Source organism: Schistocerca americana, chromosome 11 (assembly GCF_021461395.2).
Source record: "Schistocerca americana isolate TAMUIC-IGC-003095 chromosome 11, iqSchAmer2.1, whole genome shotgun sequence".
In the NCBI taxonomy this organism is placed as follows: Eukaryota; Metazoa; Arthropoda; class Insecta; order Orthoptera; family Acrididae; genus Schistocerca; species Schistocerca americana.
This window is the reverse complement of record NC_060129.1, coordinates 55,384,127-55,408,194: the sequence shown is the minus strand read 5'-3', so window position 1 is coordinate 55,408,194 and position 24,068 is coordinate 55,384,127. Positions and strand designations below refer to the sequence as shown.

The following is a 24,068-nucleotide window of genomic DNA, read 5'->3' as shown; positions in this document are numbered from 1 at the left end:
CGACATTCCCGTTTGATTTTAACTGATTCATATTTCCAAAAACTTTCTTAGACCTGCATTCCTTGAATGTGTGACCTATTCTTTAATTAGTGCATTGAGGTTGTCTGCAGTTTCTTGCTATATGTCCCAGTCGATCGCACCTAAAATATCGTACTCCTACTGAAAATACATTTCGCTTCTCCTTGTATCTGTTGGCAATGTCTATTTCTTCGAAAGTCGTCGCCACAGATACAGCTTCCTCTAAATTGTTTGGGAACTCTGCCCTGACACGACGGGACGTTTCAGGAGGTAAGCCACGTAAAAATGTATCCAGAGCTCTATCTTCTGCCTCTTGTAAAATAACTTTATTTGCTTCATCACTAGTTGTCAACTGATATATGTTAATATTAACTTTTCTAATCCTATCTACAAAGTTTTCTAACGACTTGTTTTGCCTCTGAGTGATAGTGTTTAATTTCTCCCTATAAAATCTACAGCTGTCCTGTTTTTGAAAACGTTTATGTAATCCTTTCTTCAATTCCTCAAATGTTGGAGCATTCCATAATTCTTAATGGTATAATACATGTGCTTCAACCTCTCCTATCAATCTTAACTTTGTCATTTGTAAGAGCTGTTCATCTGACTATGATCCTAACTTTGCAGCTGCTACTAAATCATCAAAAAAGGCTGTTATGTCTTCGCCACGTTTACCTGAAAAAGGAGTTACTAAGGCTGCTGCTGAGGAATCTAGGGTGGGAGGGATTGAACTGGTTTGCCTAACTTCACTCAACTGTTTAAATGTTGTATTACTATCATTTTTAAGCTGTACTATTTGATTAACTAGCTCTGAATAGCTTCCTCAGTAGAAACCGGTTGTGGTGGTGACTCTGACTTTGAACGATTTCGTGTCATCATTTTACAAACTATTAGTTACACAATCTTACTACACTGAATGAAAAAGATGCTGAAATATTTTCAACAAACTCTTAAAATTATGAGAGAAAATACACTTCTAAATAAAAAAATATTAAGACTGCTACGCAAACCTCTATGCTTTCACACATTAAACAATATTAACTGTGGACCTTTAGTGACTGTCATTCACACCTCGTATTGAGCCAAGGTCTTTTTTTCTCTGATACCAAATGTAATAGTTCTGACACTAAATGTAACTGGGTTTTTTCTTTTGATGCTAGTCAATTGTCAGGATGAGCATTACTGCAGAGGTCCTTCGATTCTAAAGCATTATGTCAGGGCGAAAATAATAAATAAATTAATTTTTCTCTCTTAACAACATGTAGGCAGGGTGGGTTCTTCCTTGGCTCGGGTATGAGGTAGAATGAAACAGCATTTTTACATAACTTTTAGTGAAAGTTTTATACAACTGTTTGCTTACTGGATGTTCTGGCTCGGAGAGTGGCAGCGGCGGCGTCTGATTAGGCGTGGTGGTGTGTATCTCGTGTCACCGTCCCGGCTAGTTGACTGGAGATGCGCTACGCGAGGTGGCCCGTTTGATTATTGAGAGCGAAGTCGTGCATCAGAGGGTAATACCTTGGATGTGGCGTCCCAGTGTTTTTCTCTAAGCGGCCGCGTATGTTGTGCATCGGCCAGCGGAGCGGCGCGGCGGGGGATCGCCAGTGTCCCGGACTCGAAAAACGGACTCCCGCTTGCCAGTCTTCGGCTGTCAGATCTTCATCCCAGCTCACAGGTGCCTGCTGATGTGAGGCCGTCTCCTTCGCATCCTCACGAGTCACCTGGGTACGTAAAAATCAGACTTCAAATACCTTTTAACCCCTGTTTTCTGGCGCCGAGGCTGCTGCTTGCTATTCTATTGCAGCGGCGGACTTGGTGCGTCTGTGTACGATGTAGTCTCTTCTTGCATGACTGTCTTCAGCACCGAAACTGACTAAAAACTACTGCTACTCTTTGTTGGGTCCACTGCGTCTCACGTATTAATTCACTTGACTTCACTGGAGGTGAACGACTTCACGGTCATTGCCTCTTCGGTCACGTTGAAAAGCTTCTCGAAGAATCTTCTTAACGTCGGTCATCGGCTCTTGGAATATAGGCGGGGGCCTTTGCTCACATGTGACAACTGAGAAACACCTGAGCCGGTCGGGCGATGCCCTGACAGCTGAATCGACAGCGTCTGCTTATGTGGGGAGGGCGATGGCTTCTGAACTTGCTGACTTCACAGTCATTGTCCCTTCTGATCTGCCCACTGTTTGCCAGTATGTAAATCTCTAAACTATACCAAGTTTTTCGTTTATTTTCTAATTTCTACTTCACTTTGATTTCACTTATTTATTTACTTAAGTACCACTCAACAAAATAAGTGGTGTAGGAAAATTAATTTTGTTCATTAATATTCTTTTCTTTTGGAAGTATAAATTTGCTGCTCTTCAAGCAATGAAGATATCCCCTCTTGCCAACTACGTAAAATCATGTTGTTAGGCAAGTTATTAACAGAAACCTAACTGGTTTCACCGTGTGTGGTGACTCCTGAGCAAGCTGTGATGCCAACTCGTGTCAAAAGGGATTTCCTTTTGAGTAATCCGAGGAGCAGACCCCTTGATTTATTTTTGAGAGGGTTACAAGCCAATCTAGCTTCAATCGTGCTAGCCAATAGATGATGCTTTTAGTCACTGTTTGGTAGAGCCCTCAAGTCTTCACATTTATCTACAACTAGATATATATTTCTTCAGCCAACATATAGTGCATGATGGAGGATACCTTATGCCACCAATGATCATTAACATTATGTCCCACTTGCAACTGGAATGATGGAGAATTGACTGTCTATATGGCTCCATATAAACCTTCTGAGATATATGTTGGTGGCAATATATCGTTCTGCAGTCTGTTCCATATGCTGGTTATCTGAACTTACTCACTAGCAGTTTGCAAGAACATGTTCCTTCCACAGGAACCTAAAAATACTGCCTAGTTCCCGTCACACAGGTCCCAGTACCTGTGTAACCACTTCCTGTGTATAGTGGACCTCTGACCTATTAAGCAGAACCCAGAAACCCACCACCCTATGGTGCAAGTCAAGGAATCTTCAGCCTACATGGATGCAGACCCATCTGGACCCCTGATTCAAGCCATCCACTGGTCTCTGTACCCAAGGACCACAGTCAGTTATGTATATGATGCTACAGATGGCGATCTCTGCCTTCATCTTGGTCTTTACTACTTCAGCTAGCCACTCAAAACCATAGAGAATCTCTTCCAATCCAATGCAACACATCTTTTTAGTTAAAACATGAGCCACTATCTGCACTTGGCAGCACCCTTTGTTTTTCATGGTATTTGGACACACCCATTCCCCATCTAGGATAATGCCTTCCAAAATTCCTCCTTATATGTGCACAGTGCACAATGGATTCCTTCCCCTCCTCCGCAGCCATATCCCCTAATGTTGGAACTCCCAACTACCAGTAAACCCCCTCTCTGTGAATGCCCAGACCTTGTGGGCTGAGTGGCTTGCTCTGGAAAAGAGTGCCTTCATCTGGCTCAGGGATTTTGTCAGCCGCAAACAGCACCCAGAACTTGTTTGTTGTGCTATCTGTGGTGGAACTCTGATCAGCCCCTCAGAAATTCTTTTGCTGGAGTTACCTACCACTTGACTGTAGGTGATGGGTCACCTCCAGTGCAGGCAGTTCAGAGGAGGGCCACAGTAGTGTACCAATTGGGTGGACGTGTGGGACATAGTAGATGTCTAGTCTTCCATAGTGATGCCCATTGGCAACAGCCTCAAGCTGTTTGACCAAAGCCAACACCACCTGGAGCTGTTTGCTAGGAGTCACCAACTAGGCTCAAATCTGGACAGAGCAGTCAGTCCCTATTCATACCAAAGATGGAAAAACTGTACACTACTCGTTATTAGGATACTAGACTATGCCTGGTAAGTATTCAGACACGCAATAAATTAGGAAGTAAACTGTGTCCACGCTGATAACTGAAAGTAAGTCGCTCATGTTTGAGGCTTGTAAATATAATTTGCAAACAAATGATGTACACACCTTATCTGCAGCAGCACATCAAATGAGTGCTCTGGTGGTCCAGCCAAACTGACCCAATCAAAGCAAAGCAAAAAGAAAAAAATCCTGTATGATATAGGGATCAAGAAAAGTGTCAGTACAGGTACTCCACACCACACTGGGGAATGAACAGTTCTCAGGACACAACACTAACGCTAGCCCTGTCTGGGACATGTGCCACATGGTCAGTTATAGCAATCAACTATTCCATCCAGATAGGATGCCTCCCTCTTCCAGATGCTGCACCAAGCTCACTTAAGTTTTATAATTTCATTATCATATCCTTTAAACCATTTAATGACATTGGTCCTCTCCTCAGACCTTACTGTGTCAGTGCGGCACTGTAATTCCTGCTCTTCACAGAAAACTGTTTCACTAACAGCCCACAGTCTCACTTAATAGCCACACTGTTCACTCATGTTATGGCTTGTCAAATGACAGCATGTATGTCATAGTGTCAGACAAACAGTGTACAGTGTCAAATTTTGCACTTGGGTGTCCAAAGGTGGAACTGATTTTTTCCTGTGTAAACCAATTCCCCATTAATGCAGCTACCAAGTTTTGCTTTGATATGATCATCAAATTCCACATTGAACGTGTGCGAGTAGCTGCTCATTAATTACAACAACCTGGTGCTGAGGTCCCATATGTATAGCTCCTATATGTGTCTTGTCAAAATTAGATTTATTACAGCTATCATGAACACATTTAAACAGTCGTTCCTTCTGCACTCCATATGTGAATAGAATGGGGAAAAGCCAGTGGGACTTTACCTCTGCCATGCACATCAGTGGTTTGCAGAATTAAGATGTTAATGTAGACCTCTCTGATTTATATAATACTGTAATTACCAGTTCATTATTTTTACCATGAAGTGCGCACCGATACCTGTCGATTCAAATGTACATAATAAACATGCTTCATACTTACTATTAAATGCCATCATAGATTTCTCTAACAGTCCTTGTGGATCACAAAATGATTTGTTTATATCTTATTTCCTCAATATGTAAATTAATGGTAGTGATGTATACCATCAAATTTGGAATAAAAAAGACCTGACAAGGAGTTTGTAATCACTTGACATAAATTCAATTGTCAGTAAACAGCTCTGTGCCGATTTTTGCCATGAAGTCTGTGGAAAGCGGTAGTTGACACTGAACAATAGAAAGTGAGAGGTCCCCCACACGAGAACTGTAGAATTCCACTAAATTTTGGTTTACATGATAAATCATACAGATTTAATGATTGTAGATTCAACAAAACACCCAGGGACTAAAATTACAAAAACCCTAACTTCACATCAAAAATGTTGTGGGGAATTAGAACTGAAGTGTTTTGTTGGCATTCCACTTCGAAGGTGCAACAAATCTAGTAGACTACCTACACCATGCTTGCGTGCTGTCTCCTGGAGTATTGCTGTACAGTATGGGATCCTTCGTAGATAGGACTATGGAAGGGACTGAGGAAGTTCAAAGGAGGAAAGCTGGTTTTGTATTACTGCAAAATGGGGGGAAAGTGTAATGTGTACGTTATGAGATGAGATGAAGTGGCAAACAGAAGAAAGGCGTTTGTCTTTGTATTGAATTCTTTCCTCAAAATTTCAATCACCAACTTTTTTCCTCTGAATGCCAAAGTATGTTTTGACACCAAACTACGTCGGGAGAAATGATAAAATAAGAGGAAGCAGGGTATACACAAAGGGAATTGTTAACTGATGTGCCTAGATAATCTCAGCACTGCTAGACTAGTCTCTGGCCATCCATAACACACAAGTAGCCACAAGGGGTGGAATTAGACTTTTATCTGTATCTCATAACTGTTACTGACTACTGGCGAAGCAGTTCTTCACGTGCCACTACTCTGAAGGAATGGGAACTGTGTGTGTGTGTGTGTGTGTGTGTGTGTGTGTGTGTGTGTGTTGCTGAAGTGAGAGCAAGGAAAGGGGATATGAGTAGAGGACATGGACTAGCATAGGTTGAGTCTAGAGGTGTTGCAGGGGTGGTGGGCGAGCTGTGCAGTGTACTGATTGCAAGTAAAACATACATCCTTTCAGTATACTTGATGTGTAGATTCTAACGCAGCTCGTGATGTTGTATTATTATAGTTGAATGGAAGGGAAAATAGAAAAGGAGTGAAGGGCATCTACATCCATGTCCTCATAAAAATCCATTTTCCAGAATCTGCTGAGAGTTCTATGGCAGCCAATACATCGTACTATACCAGTAAGTAGGGCTTCAATTCCATTCGCGTATTGAGTGCAGGATAATTACTGTCAAAATGACTCTTAGCATGCTGTAATTAGTCAAGCCTTGTCCTTACACTCCCTGGGCAAGTGATAGGTAATAGGATGTAGTATATTTCTAGATTCATCACTTACAGCTGGTTCTTAAATCTCTGTAAATGGGCTTTTATAGGATAGTTGGCATCTATCTTCAAGCATCTGTGTGTCTCATTTCTTAGCAGTTGCATGACACTGCCACATGGGTCAAACAAACTTGTGAACATTGTGCTGCTCATCTTTGTACATGTTGAGTATTCTGTGATAATCGTATGTGGTGCAGGTGCCACACACCTGAGCAGGCTTGTAGTATGGATTGTATAAATGTTTTATAAGCAGTTTGGTCACTTACAATTCACCCCCCTCCCCCCCCCCCTCCTCCCCCCACACATACAAACACAAATATTTTTCTGAACATTTACAGCAAGTTGACAATCTCTGCACAACTTTGAATTCTTATCCAGGTGTGACTGACCATTCATGCAGCTTTTTCTGGTATGGGGTGACAAAATATAAACAGCATTACAAAAGACTTGCAAGCAACAAATTCGAATTCCTGGCTTTTATACAATAATTGATTAAATCTGTATTTGATACCTTATCAGATCGGAAAATTCAGATTTGTTTTATATGCACAGGAATGTTGTGTGGCTTTCATGTTCTGAACAAAAAGATTTAACTGCTTCATATTTTCCTTGCATTTGGATGAAAAAATAAGCTCAGTCCTAGGAACAAAAACAGAAAAGTCTGCTAATTACACCATCAACAAAAGTTATTTGATAACAAATGGAGCATTATTTTTAACACAGTGAGACCTTTAATTAATGTGACAGAGGGAGAAACACGTGGTTATTTTAAAACAATTTTTAACAACACATTAATGAGAGGAAGAACAATGGGATGTGTTAGGAATGTCATAAGACATATTTAATATTGGAAATTTTTTTCAGTTCTGAAAAATATCTCAAGTGATCGCCTGGAAGGGAGAAACTTCAGTCACTGGGCAGTGGTTGCAGATCAATCAAATACTTTCTTCATAATTGTTTGCACCTCATGAATGCATTATCATGATTGGTATAATGAATGGAAACCACCATCTGCATCACTATTTTCTCTAATAAAGATGGTCCGTTCTCATGGGATGTGCAGCTCAGCCCCCATATAAAAGTTGGAAAAGAAAAAATAAGAGAAGGCAATATAAATATTATGTGAATGTAACGCTATAAAACTAGTGATAATGTTACAACAAATACCATCAAATCATGGACTCAGTCATATCCAGGGCTGTAAGCTTTAGATTGTCAATAATGACAATATTTTACAGAAAACTATTTAAAAAGTATAGAGGATACAATACATGAACTGAACAGGTGTCATGACAGAGCGAGAAATTGTGAAAAGAGTACGGAATTCTGTAAATTATGGTGATACACTAAGGAATGCTGTGTTCATTTGTCTAATGACTACTGAACTCTCTTTTCGTAGCCCTGTCTGTGAAGCCCAAAGAAGTTCCATTAGCGGAAAAAATCGTGTAGCCACTAATTTTTGCACAGTGCCAAGATGGAGTGTCCTGATCAATATGCTAAAAATCCTGAGTGGTAGGGTGTGTGTCTTGGGATGGGGCAGTGATGTTTAAAGGTCACATTTTACGATTTATTTTGAGTAACTAAAAAATTGAGTTTCGTCTGACAATGTTTCCCCATACAGTATCAAACTACATGAAATTTGCTAAAAATGTTCTTTTTGCATCTATGACTAATAGCTTCCGCATTTCAGGGAACAGAAAAACAAGATTATTAACAATAGTGCTTTAAATATACGAAATTAATTATCTTTAAATGGAGGGTTTAAAAACAAATTTGTGTACCACATGTAAGTGTAGAACAGCCATATTGCAGGATAAATCATGTTCTGGGAGCGCAACAGGATGATGGCGAGGTATTGGGAGTAGAAGCAAAGGACAGATAGATAGCCAGATTATGTTCATGCTCTTCCTTCTTTCACAGGTCTGCAAACTGAAAAGTGGTGATTCCCCATTCTATCTACCCCACTATGTCACAAGAAGCCACCAAAGGTTGTCTCACAAAGTTATTACAGCTGTCCACAATGTGAAGAGCGCAGTACCACAGTCTGCAGACATGCCTGGAGGCCATTTATTTTCCACAGAATGCGTCAAGATTTAATGAAAAGATTATATCAGTTAGTAATGACATTAGCACAAGAACCACATACAGACAGTCTCTCTGAAAATCTTTCCAGACTGTTCTATGCTGTCAGAGGTGAAATTGATTGTGTCGTCCTGTATGGAAGCTGTAGCCTTCTTGTGGGAAGTGGAAATTCCACCAGCATGAGTGCTGCTTGCTTTTCAATTTACACAGACTATACCTCCCCAGCATTTGTCCAGTTCTCTTGTGTGAGTTGACAAAATAAGTTCACTGAGCTCATGTTTGTACAGTGGAGTTATTTTCAGTTTATTAAGGAAATACTTTGTTATAGTTGTTTGGTGAGATATTATGTAAAAAAATCTTAACAATGCAGCTGTGAGTGTCTCCCACACTGAAGAGCCTGTCTGAACTGTAACACTCTGTCAATACATATGTGACAATGTCAATTTCTTTGTTTTTTCTAAGCCTTTCTGGAATATTTTTTCATGGTATGAGGGATTTTAAAATGCACCTCTCTAGCTTTTGCTTGCCAAAATTTAAAGAGACTGAGTCTTTAATTTCGTTTGTCTACAACAGAGACTGGTAACCTGTTATAAAACTTCAGATGTTTCAGCATAAGAAAAGCAGTGCATTACAGCAGATTACTGTTCTACACTCCTGGAAATTGAAATAAGAACACCGTGAATTCATTGTCCCAGGAAGGGGAAACTTTATTGACACATTCCTGGGGTCAGATACATCACATGATCACACAGACAGAACCACAGGCACATAGACACAGGCAACAGAGCATGCACAATGTCGGCACTAGTACAGTGTATATCCACCTTTCGCAGCAATGCAGGCTGCTATTCTCCCATGGAGACGATCGTAGAGATGCTGGATGTAGTCCTGTGGAACGGCTTGCCATGCCATTTCCACCTGGCGCCTCAGTTGGACCAGCGTTCGTGCTGGACGTGCAGACCGCGTGAGACGACGCTTCATCCAGTCCCAAACATGCTCAATGGGGGACAGATCCGGAGATCTTGCTGGCCAGGGTAGTTGACTTACACCTTCTAGAGCACGTTGGGTGGCACGGGATACATGCGGACGTGCATTGTCCTGTTGGAACAGCAAGTTCCCTTGCCGGTCTAGGAATGGTAGAACGATGCGTTCGATGACGGTTTGGATATACCGTGCAGTATTCAGTGTCCCCTCGACGATCACCAGTGGTGTACGGCCAGTGTAGGAGATCGCTCCCCACACCATGATGCCGGGTGTTGGCCCTGTGTGCCTCGGTCGTATGCAGTCCTGATTGTGGCGCTCACCTGCACGGCGCCAAACACGCATACGACCATCATTGGCACCAAGGCAGAAGCGACTCTCATCGCTGAAGACGACACGTCTCCATTCGTCCCTCCATTCACGCCTGTCGCGACACCACTGGAGGCAGGCTGCACGATGTTGGGGCGTCAGCGGAAGACGGCCTAATGGTGTGCGGGACCGTAGCCCAGCTTCATGGAGACGGTTGCGAATGGTCCTCGCCGATACCCCAGGAGCAACAGTGTCCCAAATTTGCTGGGAAGTGGCGGTGCGGTCCCGTATGGCACTGCGTAGGATCCTACGGTCTTGGTGTGCATCCGTGCGTCGCAGCGGTCCGGTCCCAGGTCGACGGGCACGTGCACCTTCCGCCGACCACTGGCGACAACATCGATGTACTGTGGAGACCTCACGCCCCACGTGTTGAGCAATTCGGCGGTACATCCACCCGGCCTCCCGCATGCCCACTATATGCCCTCGCTCAAAGTCCGTCAACTGCACATACGGTTCACGTCCACGCTGTCGCGGCATGCTACCAGTGTTAAAGACTGCGATATAGCTCCGTATGCCATGGCAAACTGGCTGACACTGACGGCGGCGGTGCACAAATGCTGCGCAGCTAGCGCCATTCGACGGCCAACACCGCGGTTCCTGGTGTGTCCGCTGTGCCGTGCGTGTGATCATTGCTTGTACAGCCCTCTCGCAGTGTCCTGAGCAAGTATGGTGGGTCTGACACACCGGTGTCAATGTGTTCTTTTTTCCATTTCCAGGAGTGTATATGGAACATGATCAGTACCGTTCCATCAGATTTATTCACACCCATCTTGGAAGACACACCATGGATGTATGTGGTAAGTGGGTCCACTCAGTGCAGCCCATTTCAGAACTGCAATAAGTTCCACTAATTCCTGAATATGAAAGATTTATGCATCCTATCACTAACACAGTTAATAGTGAGAGACCTGCAGTACCTGTCTGATAAATCATTAATTCACCAAGTGACAGCAACTTAATTACACAGCTTTACAACATGCTTTCAACAGTAGACAGCAACAAAGTGACACATTTACCAATTCAGCCCCTTTCACACCAACACAATCACATTTATAAACTAAGTACTTCTCAGCCCTGCTTTCAGGCTTGTATTTTACACAATAGCTCACATAATACAAGCAGTGAGTATTGAATTAATAATCTGAAAATAACAACACTATATAGGGTGTCTTTTTCCACCATTTACAAACTCCAGGAATTGATTGATGAGAGGATATAAAAGAGAAAAGATCTTATGTCCAGAAATGCATGATTTACATGCCAGAGACCATTTATTAAATCATACATTGTTTCATAGATTGTGGTCTAATATGTACTATACCATCCAGCCACAGTTACTGTATGCATGGTTTCCTACATCATGCCGTAGGATCCTCTCCTGCCATAGTAATTGGTAATGTCTCCGATTCACTTCTCTTATCGACTCACCTTGTAGTGGATGTGATACAGCATTGTACACAATCATTCGATATTCGTATTGAGAGCTTGCAAACATGTTTCCTTACAGAAAGGCGAATGGCGACGGCTAGCAGGGTTGTATCAGGAGACCTATCCCCACCAATAACAATCACAGCATTCAATGTTTCACTGTCTAAGACAGGGTTGCTTCAGGAAGCAGGAAATCATGAAGGACGTACCCAAAATATGCAGACACCAGACTTAAAGGAAAATGTAGTTAACACTGTGGAAGGCCATTGCTGTGTTAGTTCCAGACAGTCGGCCTGCCAGTACAGTGTAACCCAGATGACCATGTGGAACATTCTCTGTGACAATTGTTGCTACCATTAACTCTTAAGACAACAGGGCTTGCTTGCTAGTGACAGATTTTCCACATCAGGAGCAATTCAGTCTCTAGTCCCTTCACCAGACAACCACAGTTCTAAAATTTGTCATCCATCCTATTCACAGATGGTCAGTCACCTTTATGCTCAGTGGTATCTTCAGCTTTCGTAACGGTCATCTATGGGACAGTATGCAGAGCCCCCGTGGTATGGTGACAATGAATCATCATGATCAGTGGAACAAAGGATTATGTGGCTGTATATGATGGTGTTCCAGCCCACTTCATTGTTGATGCCTGGACCCATCACAGTTGTCTCCACTGGTCGTGTATATGATTGGGGGGAGGGGGGCAGTTGCATGACCTGCTCATTCACCAGATCTCAACCCATACAATTTCTGGTTATCTCAAAAGTATTGTATACACAGAGTCCATTCCAGAGACATGGGGTTTTATTAGAACAAAAAGAAACAAAGTATTGCTAGACACGTGAAAGATCTCCTGCGCGCGTTGTTTGTTGATGATCGTGTGCTCAGCCGCCACTTTCATCATGCTTGGGCTGCCAGGTCCCCAGACCTCAGTCCATGCGATTATTGGCTTTGGGGTTACCTGAAGTCACAAGTGTATCGTGATCGACCGACATCTCTAGGGATGCTGAAAGACATCATCTGACGCCAATGCCTCACCATAACTCTGGACATGCTTTACAATGCTGTTCACAACATTATTCCTCGACTACAGCTGTTGTTGAGGCATGATGGTGAACATATTGAGCATTTCCTATAAAGATCGTCTTTGCTTTGTCTTACTTTGTTATGCTAATTATTGCTATTCTGATCAGATGAAGCACCATCTGTCGGACATTTTTGAGTGTTTGTATTTTTTTGGTTCTAATAAAACCCCATGTCATTCCAAGCATGTGTGCCATTTTGTACCTCTCTATCTACTTTATTCCGTGATTTATGCAGTTTTCAAATTTATACTGACTTTTTGATCACCTAGTGTATGCTATACATCAATCTGCACAGGACTTTGTAAGAACACTGTGACATAATGTTTATTCCAGTATCGAACAACATGACCGTAATGTCTAAATGAGATTTTTGAGCTCAAACATATGCTTCCTGACACCTGTTTAAACAAGTACTGCATTCACAAGCACCTGAACTACAAAACTGTTTTTGCAATCGTCAGATGTTTCTACAATATTGCCTCTGTGTTGTGGGTAACTGTTGAAAAATAGTTCTATTGGTCTCACAAATACTCAGACACATGCTATAAAGTGGCATGCACAGTTTAACTGTAGAAGCAATTGGATGTTAGTGGGTAGCAATGTGACCTTTCAATCACATTTATGATGGCATGTTGAAGAGTAATGCCTACAAATTTATGTGAAAACGTATACAGATTTTTGGATAAAATTTCATTAACATTCTACATGTTTATTCTTCATCTCTACATATTTATGTCGCAACAAAGCCACATTGGCAATGAAAACATTTCTCCCAGTGAGTGATCAGTTCATTGATACTGTCACTGTAGGCTGTTCAACTCTGTTGATGGAGCCACAGCCTCACCTCTACTTGCACCACTTCATCACTATAAGACCGAATTCCTCAAAGATGTCTTTAAGTGTTGGCCTATGCAGCCATCCACTTTGAGCTGAGGTTAGCGGCTCCGTCTGTTTCATTATGAGTGTGAACATCTGAATGTTTGGACATTACTGACGTTGATATAGTGAAAACAATGCACTGCATTCGTTCTTCTGTGGATTCAATTGGAGGCCCATTTTGACATTTACAAACTTGACTAGAACACACTATTTCTCATGCAATGACATAGTTCCATTACACACTGCAATGTTACACACTACAATTCAAAGTTGCATAATAGTAGTGTTGCAAGTTGTCAGTGAAATGGGAATTCGACCATGTAATGTGCATGATAAGTAATACCTCAATTGATATTGAGAACAGAATAAAAATATTCGGCAGCATTACTTTTCAATGAGCCTCCATATTATGAGACAATGGGAGAAGTGCTAGGAATTTAACTAACACATTTCTTCAGTGTTTATAGATTTTTCCATCACAGGACAATGGTCACAGACAGAGGTTACACAACACTGTGAGGGAGTGTAGAAATCCAGAAAAGTTAGTGGGTGTACTGAGGAGACAGACAGGGACAAGAGCAAAGGTACAGATATGAGAGAGATGATGACGTGTACATTTAAAATGTGTACTGATTTGGGACAAGATTCTACTTGTCACCATGAATGCTCAACATAATATTTGACAGAGTAATGGAAATAGCAAGGGTCCCAACTTGATAGGGCACATGAAATAAGTGAGGTTTGTAGTCCAAAACGCTAAGAAGCCAGATGTGTTGACTCTTCCCTCAGGAGTGGTGCAAAGTGACCCAGTGCATACTGGGAATTTGATTTACAACCCTAGAGAAGTTTTGATGTGTGGGCACAAACTTACAGCTGGATATTAAATGAGGCAGCATCAGTACATTCAAAAATCTGAAACTATGAAAATGATTGTTACTTAATGTAGTGTGTCCAGCAATACTAAAATTTAGGCTTATATTAGTTAAGCCCCAGGATTGGTTTATAAACAGAGTTCTTAAGTATTGTAAACACAACTGAGAGAAAATCTCATCTCTATCATCTTTGGTCCATTCTGAGACTCTGATGTCTGGACAGAAAGAAAAAACAAAAAGTGTTGGAAATGACATTGTTGGAACAGTGTCATATGTCAGAAAATATTCAAACAAGAGCTGTGAGCATGAGAATGTGTTAGCATTACAAATGCAAACAGGATGAAATAGACAGGGGATTTAATTAAATATTAAGGAAAAGTCGTTCAGTGGATGCAGGAAACAACACTGTAACTGCAGGCAAACGATAGTGAGTAGAAGAGGAAACGTGTTGACTGTCCTAGTTCAGTAGTTCTGCCGTGAGATGTCAGCTGGTCTGCTTGTGACCCGCAGAAGTATGTGTTACAATGGAAAAATCAGCAGACTGACTTACATTGTGGATCTTAGATACTAGATGGAATACAGAGGGTTTTTTTCAAATACGTTTTCTGCTCCAAAACCCTGTATTAGTGCTTTTGTTGCAAATATCCAGCTAACATCTGTGTTTGTCTTACGTAAAACGTCAACGAAAAATCACATTTATGTTCAGTTTCTGCAAGAGGCAATGAAAGTTCTACAGGAATGTACTGGCAAGCAAATTGTAACTTGTCCGAGCAGAAGTAGTCTTGCTGATGGGTGACGATTTTCAACTCGGAGACGTAGAGATACCGAAATGATGCTGCTGTTGAGAGAGACATGCAACCTCTTTTCCACAAGTATTTAGGTATTTCGAAGGTACTATTAGTGGTTACTCTTAGCGCCAGTGTGTTCTTTCAGAACAAAAGCTTTTACTGTATAGTTACAATGCCTCCCCATTTCATTAACTTTTTGTGAGCCTGTGCGTTTTGTGCAAAGCATCACCAAGAAAATATAAGTGTGTCCACTAAGTTATTTATCTATCTAATGAATAATCCTGTTGATTCTGGAGAACTATCTGGTCGATAATTGTAGTTGATTATGCCATCGTTAAAAAGTAAATCACTTTTATCACATCAACCACTTTTTATTCAATTTATGACACGAATAGCGTACGAAAATGCCCATATTCTTCCGGTCTCGTCAAATGTGTTTGATGTTGAGCAAGGAACTTTAGTTTTTATGCCAGTAATTCCTAGACACTGCTGGACCTCTTTATTCAGTTGTGTACTGCGCCATAAGAAGTGAATGCAATAAGTGTCATTCTGGCTTGCTCTAGCTGGATAATTACTTGAATCAATATATGTTAGACATCACTGGGAGTGGCATTGTGACTCGAGTATACTAAAATAGGGTGAATACATCAGAGCAACAGATAGCAACACCAGAGCAATGATAGGCAAAGTTATTACTACAATTGTCTGAAGTATATACCCATATATTGACGAAACAAACTTTCAGCAAAGTGTTATTGAAATGTAGCTTTCCTTGTGCTTTACTTCATCAAAAATCAGCATGTCTTTGTTTTCATTTTGCCGTTTCCGAAAATAATTCTTAATTGTGCTACAGCCTCTTGGTTAATTTCACATGAGCAATTGAGATTATTTACATCTGGAGACGTTTCAGAACGTTGTTGCAACAATGCGTGCCTCAAACCATGTCTATATCCTTTGAGCTTCTAATTTTCAAGGGCATGCTATCCAGAGTAAATTCATTGTCACATCGCATAGTGCATTCTCTTGCTGTTTCTAAATTGGCATTTCTTTAACATGGTGGCAAATATGATTTTCTGTTTTTACTGAGTGTACAGTGATGTAGGACATTCGACTGAGCCATCTTATGGTTTTCATCTGAGACTTGATTCTGGAAGAGATTGATTTTGGCATTTGCTGTCCTTAATTTATCACGTAATCGGACAATTTCCAGTTTCTGGCACATCAACATTGTTTTCATGTGATGACTACTCCGTTCAGCACTGATCTGCACCCTACATTTCCTTTAGCAGAAGAAGCACTGGCAGACTTTGAAACTGCAGCTTGTTTACTGTCTTCCTTCCACAGCTTCCCTTTAGCGAGTGCTTGATGGAAGATTTTCTTTTGTGTAATATTTTCGACAGATATTTCAGTAAACTGGGAAATACATGAGGAACCACTGAGCCGCTCTGGTTTTAAAAGACCGCCCTTGTCTAGCAATTTCAATTTATTTACTGACGATAAACATTTGTTGTTCCTCACTGAAATGTGAATCTCACACAAAACAACTCGGAGTCAGATTGTCTTTTCCAGGAATTGCTGTCAACCATTTTGAAAATTTTTGGAGAACTACAAAATATTTACCTTAAGTTTCTCTTCAGCCACATCGGTTCACTGGATCGAAAAACGTGGACATGTTTGGTTCGTTTTCTTCTATAAATACCAGTTACTATAACTCTCAACACCTCTTTATAATCACAGCCCCGGCCGCGGTGGTCTAGCGGTTCTTCAGGAACCGCGCGACTGCTATGGTCGCAGGTTCGAATCCTGCCTCGGGCATGGATGTGTGTGATGTCCTTAGGTTAGTTAGGTTTAAGTAGTTCCAAGTTCTAGGGGACTGATGACCACAGATGTTAAGTCCCATAGTGCTCAGAGCTATTTTTATAATCACAGCCTTCAACTCTTAACCATTCACTCACAAGTCCGTAAACAAACTCTCAAAATAAGTTGGGGCAGAAGCAACAAATGCCATCCGATTACATGTTAGCTTGAGTCTCAAGTGACAGTGCTACTCGTAGTTCTTGGGTATATGAAGATGGTACCTGTTCTTTCAGACATGTCCGAAATGGCTAACTGGCCATTTGACCATCTTCTTCTATGTGGCTGCACAAACAGTGCCCGAACTCTTACGGGAATTGGTAAAAAGCCGCGAGTAATTAGTTAGTGGGTAGGGGCACTATGAATATAGCATGGGACAATAGGATGGGAATGTGGGTCTCGTGGTAGGCATGCCAGAGATAAGTCCCTGCAGTTACACTATCATCTGTGCCCTTGGTGGCACAGATGGATAGAGCATCTGCCATGTATGCAGGAGATCCTAGGTTCAAGTCCTGATCAGGGAACATATTTTCAGCTGTCCCCATTGACTTATATCAATGCCTGTATGGAGCTAGGGGTATTCATTTCATTGTAGTTCTTGGGCTCGCCGCCTTTCCAATCCTATGTTAATGCACAGGGAGTAAGCACACCCTCCTTCTTCTTGCTACGGCAAACTGTCAGGTTACCAAAGGAAGGATAGGGCTCAGTAAGCACCGTGAAATACGGTATGTAATGACAGATTATGTGTAAAATTAGTGCAGTATGGCACAGTGTGAAATTATGGAGATGCATGTTGGCAGAATAGTTGCTCATTAAAATACATTTTTTAAAATTTTTTGTGTATGCGTGATACAAATCTCTGAAAACTTGTATCATATTTATAAAAAAAAAGGAAATATTGAGAGCCATGTCATAAGTACTGAAGGCTGTAAGCATTTTTAACTGAGAGTTTTTTTCTTTCTTTCAGTGTCTTGAAGATAACTTGGGAATCTCTCATCCAAATGATTTTATCAAGGAGGATCCTGAACTAAATTTGGAGGTATGTAAAACTTAGAATACTGTAAGCATTTGCATCTCCGATTTATTGCATGTAGGGTGATAAAAATGTATTTGTGTAATTGCTTAATGTAAGGAATGCATTCCTGTGAGACAGGCATAGATTGAGTTTTCTTGAGCTAAGTGCAATTAATAACTTTACAGTACTGTTGTACTATTCCACTTATTGTGGATTAGCAACTGTTATTTGATAATTGTTCTGAATAGAATCTGAACAGAATTTGTAACAATGTGTTTAACCATATTTTCAGTGACCCTTCTGAATGTTAAATATTTTGTATACGTTTAAACCACGAGAGTGCAGATCATTTGAAAAATATTCTTCCTTTCAGTAACTTATGATTCATGCATTGCAGAAGAGTACAGTGCACATGATTCATGTTTTCAGTGAATTATTGATATTTGTCAGTTTGAACAAAATATTTTCAAAGGTGCCAAAGGTATTAAGTGTGATACAATTTGTATGTGATAGATCACCCTTGCTACATTGTTCTTAGAATAGTTACAGTATGGCTACCTCAGTGGTACATGCTGATTTACTAATAGATTTGTCAGTCACAGAAAAACTCTAGGACCTATGCAGGTAAATCCGTGTATTACCTCAACGTAGAAGTCATAGCAGGTCCAAATAAATTATCTACAGCTTCGATAAGGTCTGCTTGTATGAAGCATAAAATTTAATCCAGTAAAATAAAATGTTGTGGTAATAATTTTGTCCACTTTGTGTAAGAGAAAGTGGATGGTTAGATTCATAAACTTCTCACAGGAAGAAGACATAACTAATATTGGGGAATATAAGGTAGAGTACTGAGAAACCTAATCAGAAGACTTACTATGCAAGACACTGTACAGTGCATGGCGGTGGGTATGTTCCACCACTGTTAGTCATTTCCTTCCCTTTCCCGCTTACAAGCAGAGCAAGGGAAAGGCAACTATCTCTTGCCTCCATAGAAGCCATAATTTCTCTTGTCTTTGTGGTGTCTGTAAAGACCCTCAGGCACATTGATATCTGGTGGTTGTGCAAGCATACCAGTCAAGGAAAAAAATTATCATGCTAGGGACAGTGCATATGGTATATAAAAAAAAAGAGTGAATCTGGCATAACTGGTTCCTGCATCACATTTTCTCTTCCCAAATTAAGCATTTGTTTGTTAGGCTTCATTCTGTTGTATATGCGTGGTGTAATAATAATTTTCTATGGGGCACAGGCATAGTAGTTTTTGCATATGGTATTCACTTTAGAGAATGTGTTCAATATTGAAATCAATTAATTTAGCAAATGTGTTCCTTTACTGTCACTGCTCTGATATTTTCCCACATTACATCAGTTCACAATAAGAGGTAGATCGACACCTTGGACTATTAACTTAGTTGTTGGCATTGTTCTTCATAAAATCTTCCATTAGTAAACGTGCCTCCGCATCATTTCAATGTTGCTGCTTCGTGCTATTGTGGGGAAAATTAATCTGGAATGCATAAATTTTAATTCCATTTCGTCCACTATCTTTACAATCCACAGTGCACTAGGAAAAAGTATTTGTCTATGTTTACAAGTTCACCATCCATGACTGTATACTACCCAACAGCAACCCTACATAATTGATGTCTTCCCATTGTTATGTCAAAACTCACAATTTATTGGTACATATCTAAACTCTGACTTCTAGAATATTACAATCACTAAATCCTATTAATAGTTTTCTGTTTCAGTATACACAAACAGATGATTTCAGAATTAACAAAAGATACTAGATGAAAAAACAGTAAACAGAAAAATAAAGCTCTGTCTATCTCTGACAGTTACGGAGGATACACAAAGTTTGATGCATTATAGGCAAATATTAGTGTACAAATCAGACACAAAAACTTTCATTATGTTTCCTTTACAAAACACACTGATCAACATTTACATCCGCAGTATGCTTCAAATGCCAGTTCCCTAAATTTTCTCAACATTGACTCAAAAAGAATGTCATCTGCCCTCCAAGGATTCCTCTTTCAGTATCTGAACCATATCCATAACATGTGTGTGCTAATGAAAGCTAATAGTTGCAAATCTAGAAGCATGCCACTGAATTGCTTCAATGTCTGACTGGTGGGATGTCCCATTATCAAGCATGCGTACATTCCAACAAAAAAATTTTGGAAAACAGGAGTTCAAAAGAGAATATGTGAAAATTGTGAGATAAAGGTGGGAAAATGAGATCAAAATCACACCCCCACACTTTAAGCCTGCGAAGAAGCTACAAAAATCGAATTTTCTGAACTCCGCTTTACGTGAGTTTCAGATAGACCATGTTGTTATAACAAGTAAGGATACAAATATTCTCAGTGTAAGAACAAGAGAGGAATTTTTTTAGTCCTTTCAACGTCTCTTGCATATAAACACTAGATTTCAACCTGTCAGGAAAGAAACACACATGAATAAATCACTCATTAATCCATTTTTCAACAAATTATTCATTCATATACCATGAATTGTAACAAACTTGCAGACAGAACCATTATGAGATTATGCTAACCACAAAGGAAGAGAGAACACAGGTAGTGGAACATTGCCTATGATCAGGGTCTAGTAGATGCAGGGGAACAAGCATTGGAAACTTTAAATGGTAACAAACACCAGAAAATGGCAGGAATTCTTAAAAGTATACAAAAGAATGTTCAAGACTATAAAAAAGTGTAAACTGGGTCACTTGAAACTAACATAAAAGTAACAGGTTTTATCTATTACTTTCACTCAGTTCTCAGCTGTGTGCCTCTGAAAGAACAATTAGTTTTGGAAGCAAAACAATTCTGATTAAAAATCATCTGTTGAGGGACTGAAGGAAATCAGTACTTTTCAAAATAACGAGTCATGTGCAGAAGACAGAAACTCATATTAGAAGTATGGAGATATGGATACTGAGCAACAGTAATCTCACACAAGCAACTGGCAGAAGTATGTTAAACATTTGTAAAAGTGAAAAAACTACTGAAGAGTGGAAATTTGCATTAATTGATCCTCTTCATAAAAATGAGATGAAACCAGTCTGAATAATTACAGAGAATTTCACTGCATCCAGTTATGTCCAAGATTCCTTAAAAAGCCCTGTGAATGCAACTGGACAAACAAGTAGGCCTATTAATAGGAGAGGAGAGTATAGGGCACGACTTTGCAAGCTAAATTGTGTAGAGAACAGATATGGGAACCAAAGTCAGTTTTGCAAAGATGACGATGTGTAAATACTGTGGCAAGTTATGCCAAGTGTTAGAAAGGCTTATGATTTGACGGAAAAAGACTTGATTCAGTATGTCAGAGGAATTCAAAATTGACAGGAAAACAGTGGCAGTTACCCAATGGACATAAATGGGTACAACACTAGACATTAAACTGATTGGAGAAATTTCAGAATCATTTGAAATGCACAACAGTGTGCAGCCAGAGATCCGCGATCCACTCCAACTTAAAATAATTCTGAAAAAGTTATGAAGACATATGGGAAGGAGATAAGGGAATCCAAATCGAAATTAAAAAAGAGCAGAGCATTAACATGGGTGTATGGCTTTTGTAGACACTCTATATTCTAAGATACTGTATAGAAGCCAAACTTGTCCTGGAGAAGCTTCATAAAATGTCAAAGAAAACTAGTCTACAAATCATCTGTGAGAAAACTCATAATGGAGAGATTATCTGTAGGCTTCCTGTCCATTACTAACTTTGTATGAGGAAGTATCACAAGATTACATACATTAAATATCCAGGAGAGATCATCCAATCACCAAGACATTTATTTATTTATCCTATTCTGACAAGGGCCATCAGGTCTCTTTTGCATTGGACCAGGGTTTCCCACATACATCATAGTTACCTAAGAAACAATTTTAATATGACAAATAGTATTGAAATGATATGAGTGTCTGAAGTGGCAATGTAAGTAACACTGACTATGAACTAATCTAGTTAATAATGACAGTACTAGTAGTATTACAGCTGTTGCCACTAATGTGGTGGTTGTAACAGTAGTAATGACAACAATAATAGGGGCAGGAATAAAAAGGATTTATAAATGTACTAGCTATAGTGAGTTCCATGGAAAGCAAATTTAAGAAGCCTTCACTATCTAAGAATTTTGAGAAAACAGGAAGATCTGGGTGGAGCATAATTATATGCTTCCATGTCAGTTCAAAGAGCAAGTTAAAAACAGCCAAACCTGGGTATTTCAGGACGTTTGTAGAGAACACACAGTGGCGACTTTCTGTTAAGGGATGTGATCTCTATGAACATATTCCTCTTGTCTATCTTCATGATTGTTGAATGTGTGTGACTTTAGGCCAGTGAGGTTGTGAGAACAAAGCATACCAGAGTGCATTATGGTAGGGGAGCAAGTTTCCTTGAAGTGAAAGTGAGAGATATCTCCAGGAGGAGGGAGGTTTTGTGGCCAAGGCCACCATGCTTTGCACTGGTCAGTGAATGGTCAACTGAAGACAGGAAGAGAAAGTTCCTGAACAGAGGTAGAATAATCTATGCACAACAACTCCGAAAGTAAGATAAATGGAATGACAGAGTGCTGTCTTATTATTGGTCCTAATGATGAGTAACCACAGTAATATGATGATAAATTATTAAAGTAGAAATAAGACTGTAAATTATCATCTGAATCAGAGCCTTGTGAGCATATTGAAGTAATAGTGAATTAATGAATAGTATTGGTATTGGAGTTATGAGAATTGAGCAGAAAATTAGTACTAAAACTAATCCTAGACAAACAGATAATAATAAGAGGGGAAACTGTTGTAAATATAATATTAGTAAAACAAGTTGTTTCTTTGCAAAATAAAGACCTGTAAGTAAACACAAAAAATTAGTGGCAATAAGAGTTGACAAATTTTTTAGCTTCTGACGTCCAGACACTCCAGCTCATCTGCATTGTGGACTGATCATTCCTATTTTAGTTCTTCACCATTATCCTGCCATCGTTTGTCCACAAGTTTTACAGCTGAAGTCTTGGGATCACACTGTCCAAAACTTCAGGCTTTCAAAAGTGAGATCCTCGCTTATTGTCAAACCTAATTTCAGGAGTTTCTGGCTCAAAAGCTTGTCAGCTGATAGGGAGTCATTATAACAAAAAATCTATTTTAGAACTACTACTGGAATATCTCTGTGCTTTAGAAAGTACTGCGATTCATGGTCAAACATAAATGACTGAATGATAAGCAGGAAAGAAAAATTCTCAGGAAAATATTTGGACCAGTTTTCTGTGAACGAATTTGGATATGGAGTCCCTTTAGAGAGATTTATAGACAGACAGAAACAATAACCGACAGCTTTAGATAAAGTGACAAAATATTGTGGATGCATCACAGGATGACCGTCGACAGGCTCACAAGGCAGATCTTTGAGGTAGCAAGCACTAGCAAAAGCAATTCAAAATTGGTCATAGGTACAGGAGAAGTTGGACTCTCACAAGATAACATAATAAATCGGAAAAGAGTCAAGAAAGACCATGAAACATACTTAAACAGCAACACATGGAAAACAGAAATGGATATAAATGTTTGGAAGACCACACTACGTGATCAAAAGTATCCAGACAGCTGCCTGAAAAATGGCTTAAAAATTCGTGGCGCCCTCCATCAGTAATGCTGGAATTGAATATGGTGTTGGCCCATCCTTATCCATGATGACAGGTTTCATTCTCGCATGCATACGTTCAACAAGGTGCTGGAATGTTTCTTGGGGAATGGCAGCCAATTCTTAACAGGTGTTGCACTGAGGTGAGGTATCGACGTCAGTTGGTGATGCCTGGCATGAAGTCAGCATTCCAAAACATCCCAGAGGTATTCTAAAAGATTCAGGTCAGGTCTCTGTGCAGGCCAGTCCATTACAGGGATGTTATTGTCGTGTAACCACTCCGCCATTGGCCGTGCATTATGAGCAGGTGCTCGATTGTGTTGACAGCTGCAGTTGCCATCCCCAAATTGGTCTTCAACAGTGGGAAGCAAGAAGGTGCTTAAATCATCAACATAGGCCTGTGCTGTGATAGTGCCACACAAAACAACAAGGGGTGCAAACCCCCTCCATGAAAAACATTGACACCATAACACCAGAATCACCTCCGAATTTTACTGTTGGCACTAACACAATGGTAGGTGATGTTCACCAGGTATTTGCCTTACCCACATCCTCCCATTGGGTCACCACATCATGTACTGTGATTCTTAATTCCACAAAACAATTTTCCACTGTTCAATTGTGCAATGTTTTTGCTCCTTATACCAGGCGAGGCATCGTTTGGAATTTAC

At 40.2% G+C, this 24,068-nt stretch overlaps 1 protein-coding gene across 5 annotated transcripts in view; it reads left to right on the top strand.

The window, feature by feature from the left end:
• The window catches only part of LOC124554071 (zinc finger protein 836-like), a 123,526-nt gene that overhangs the window by 85,265 nt on the left and 14,193 nt on the right, over positions 1–24,068 (top strand). For all 5 annotated transcript variants that reach the window (XM_047128120.1, XM_047128116.1, XM_047128117.1 and 2 more), the window contains one exon: positions 17,695–17,766. In XM_047128120.1, coding sequence (XP_046984076.1) covers positions 17,695–17,766 — 72 coding nt within the window. The remainder of the gene's footprint in view (positions 1–17,694; positions 17,767–24,068) is intronic.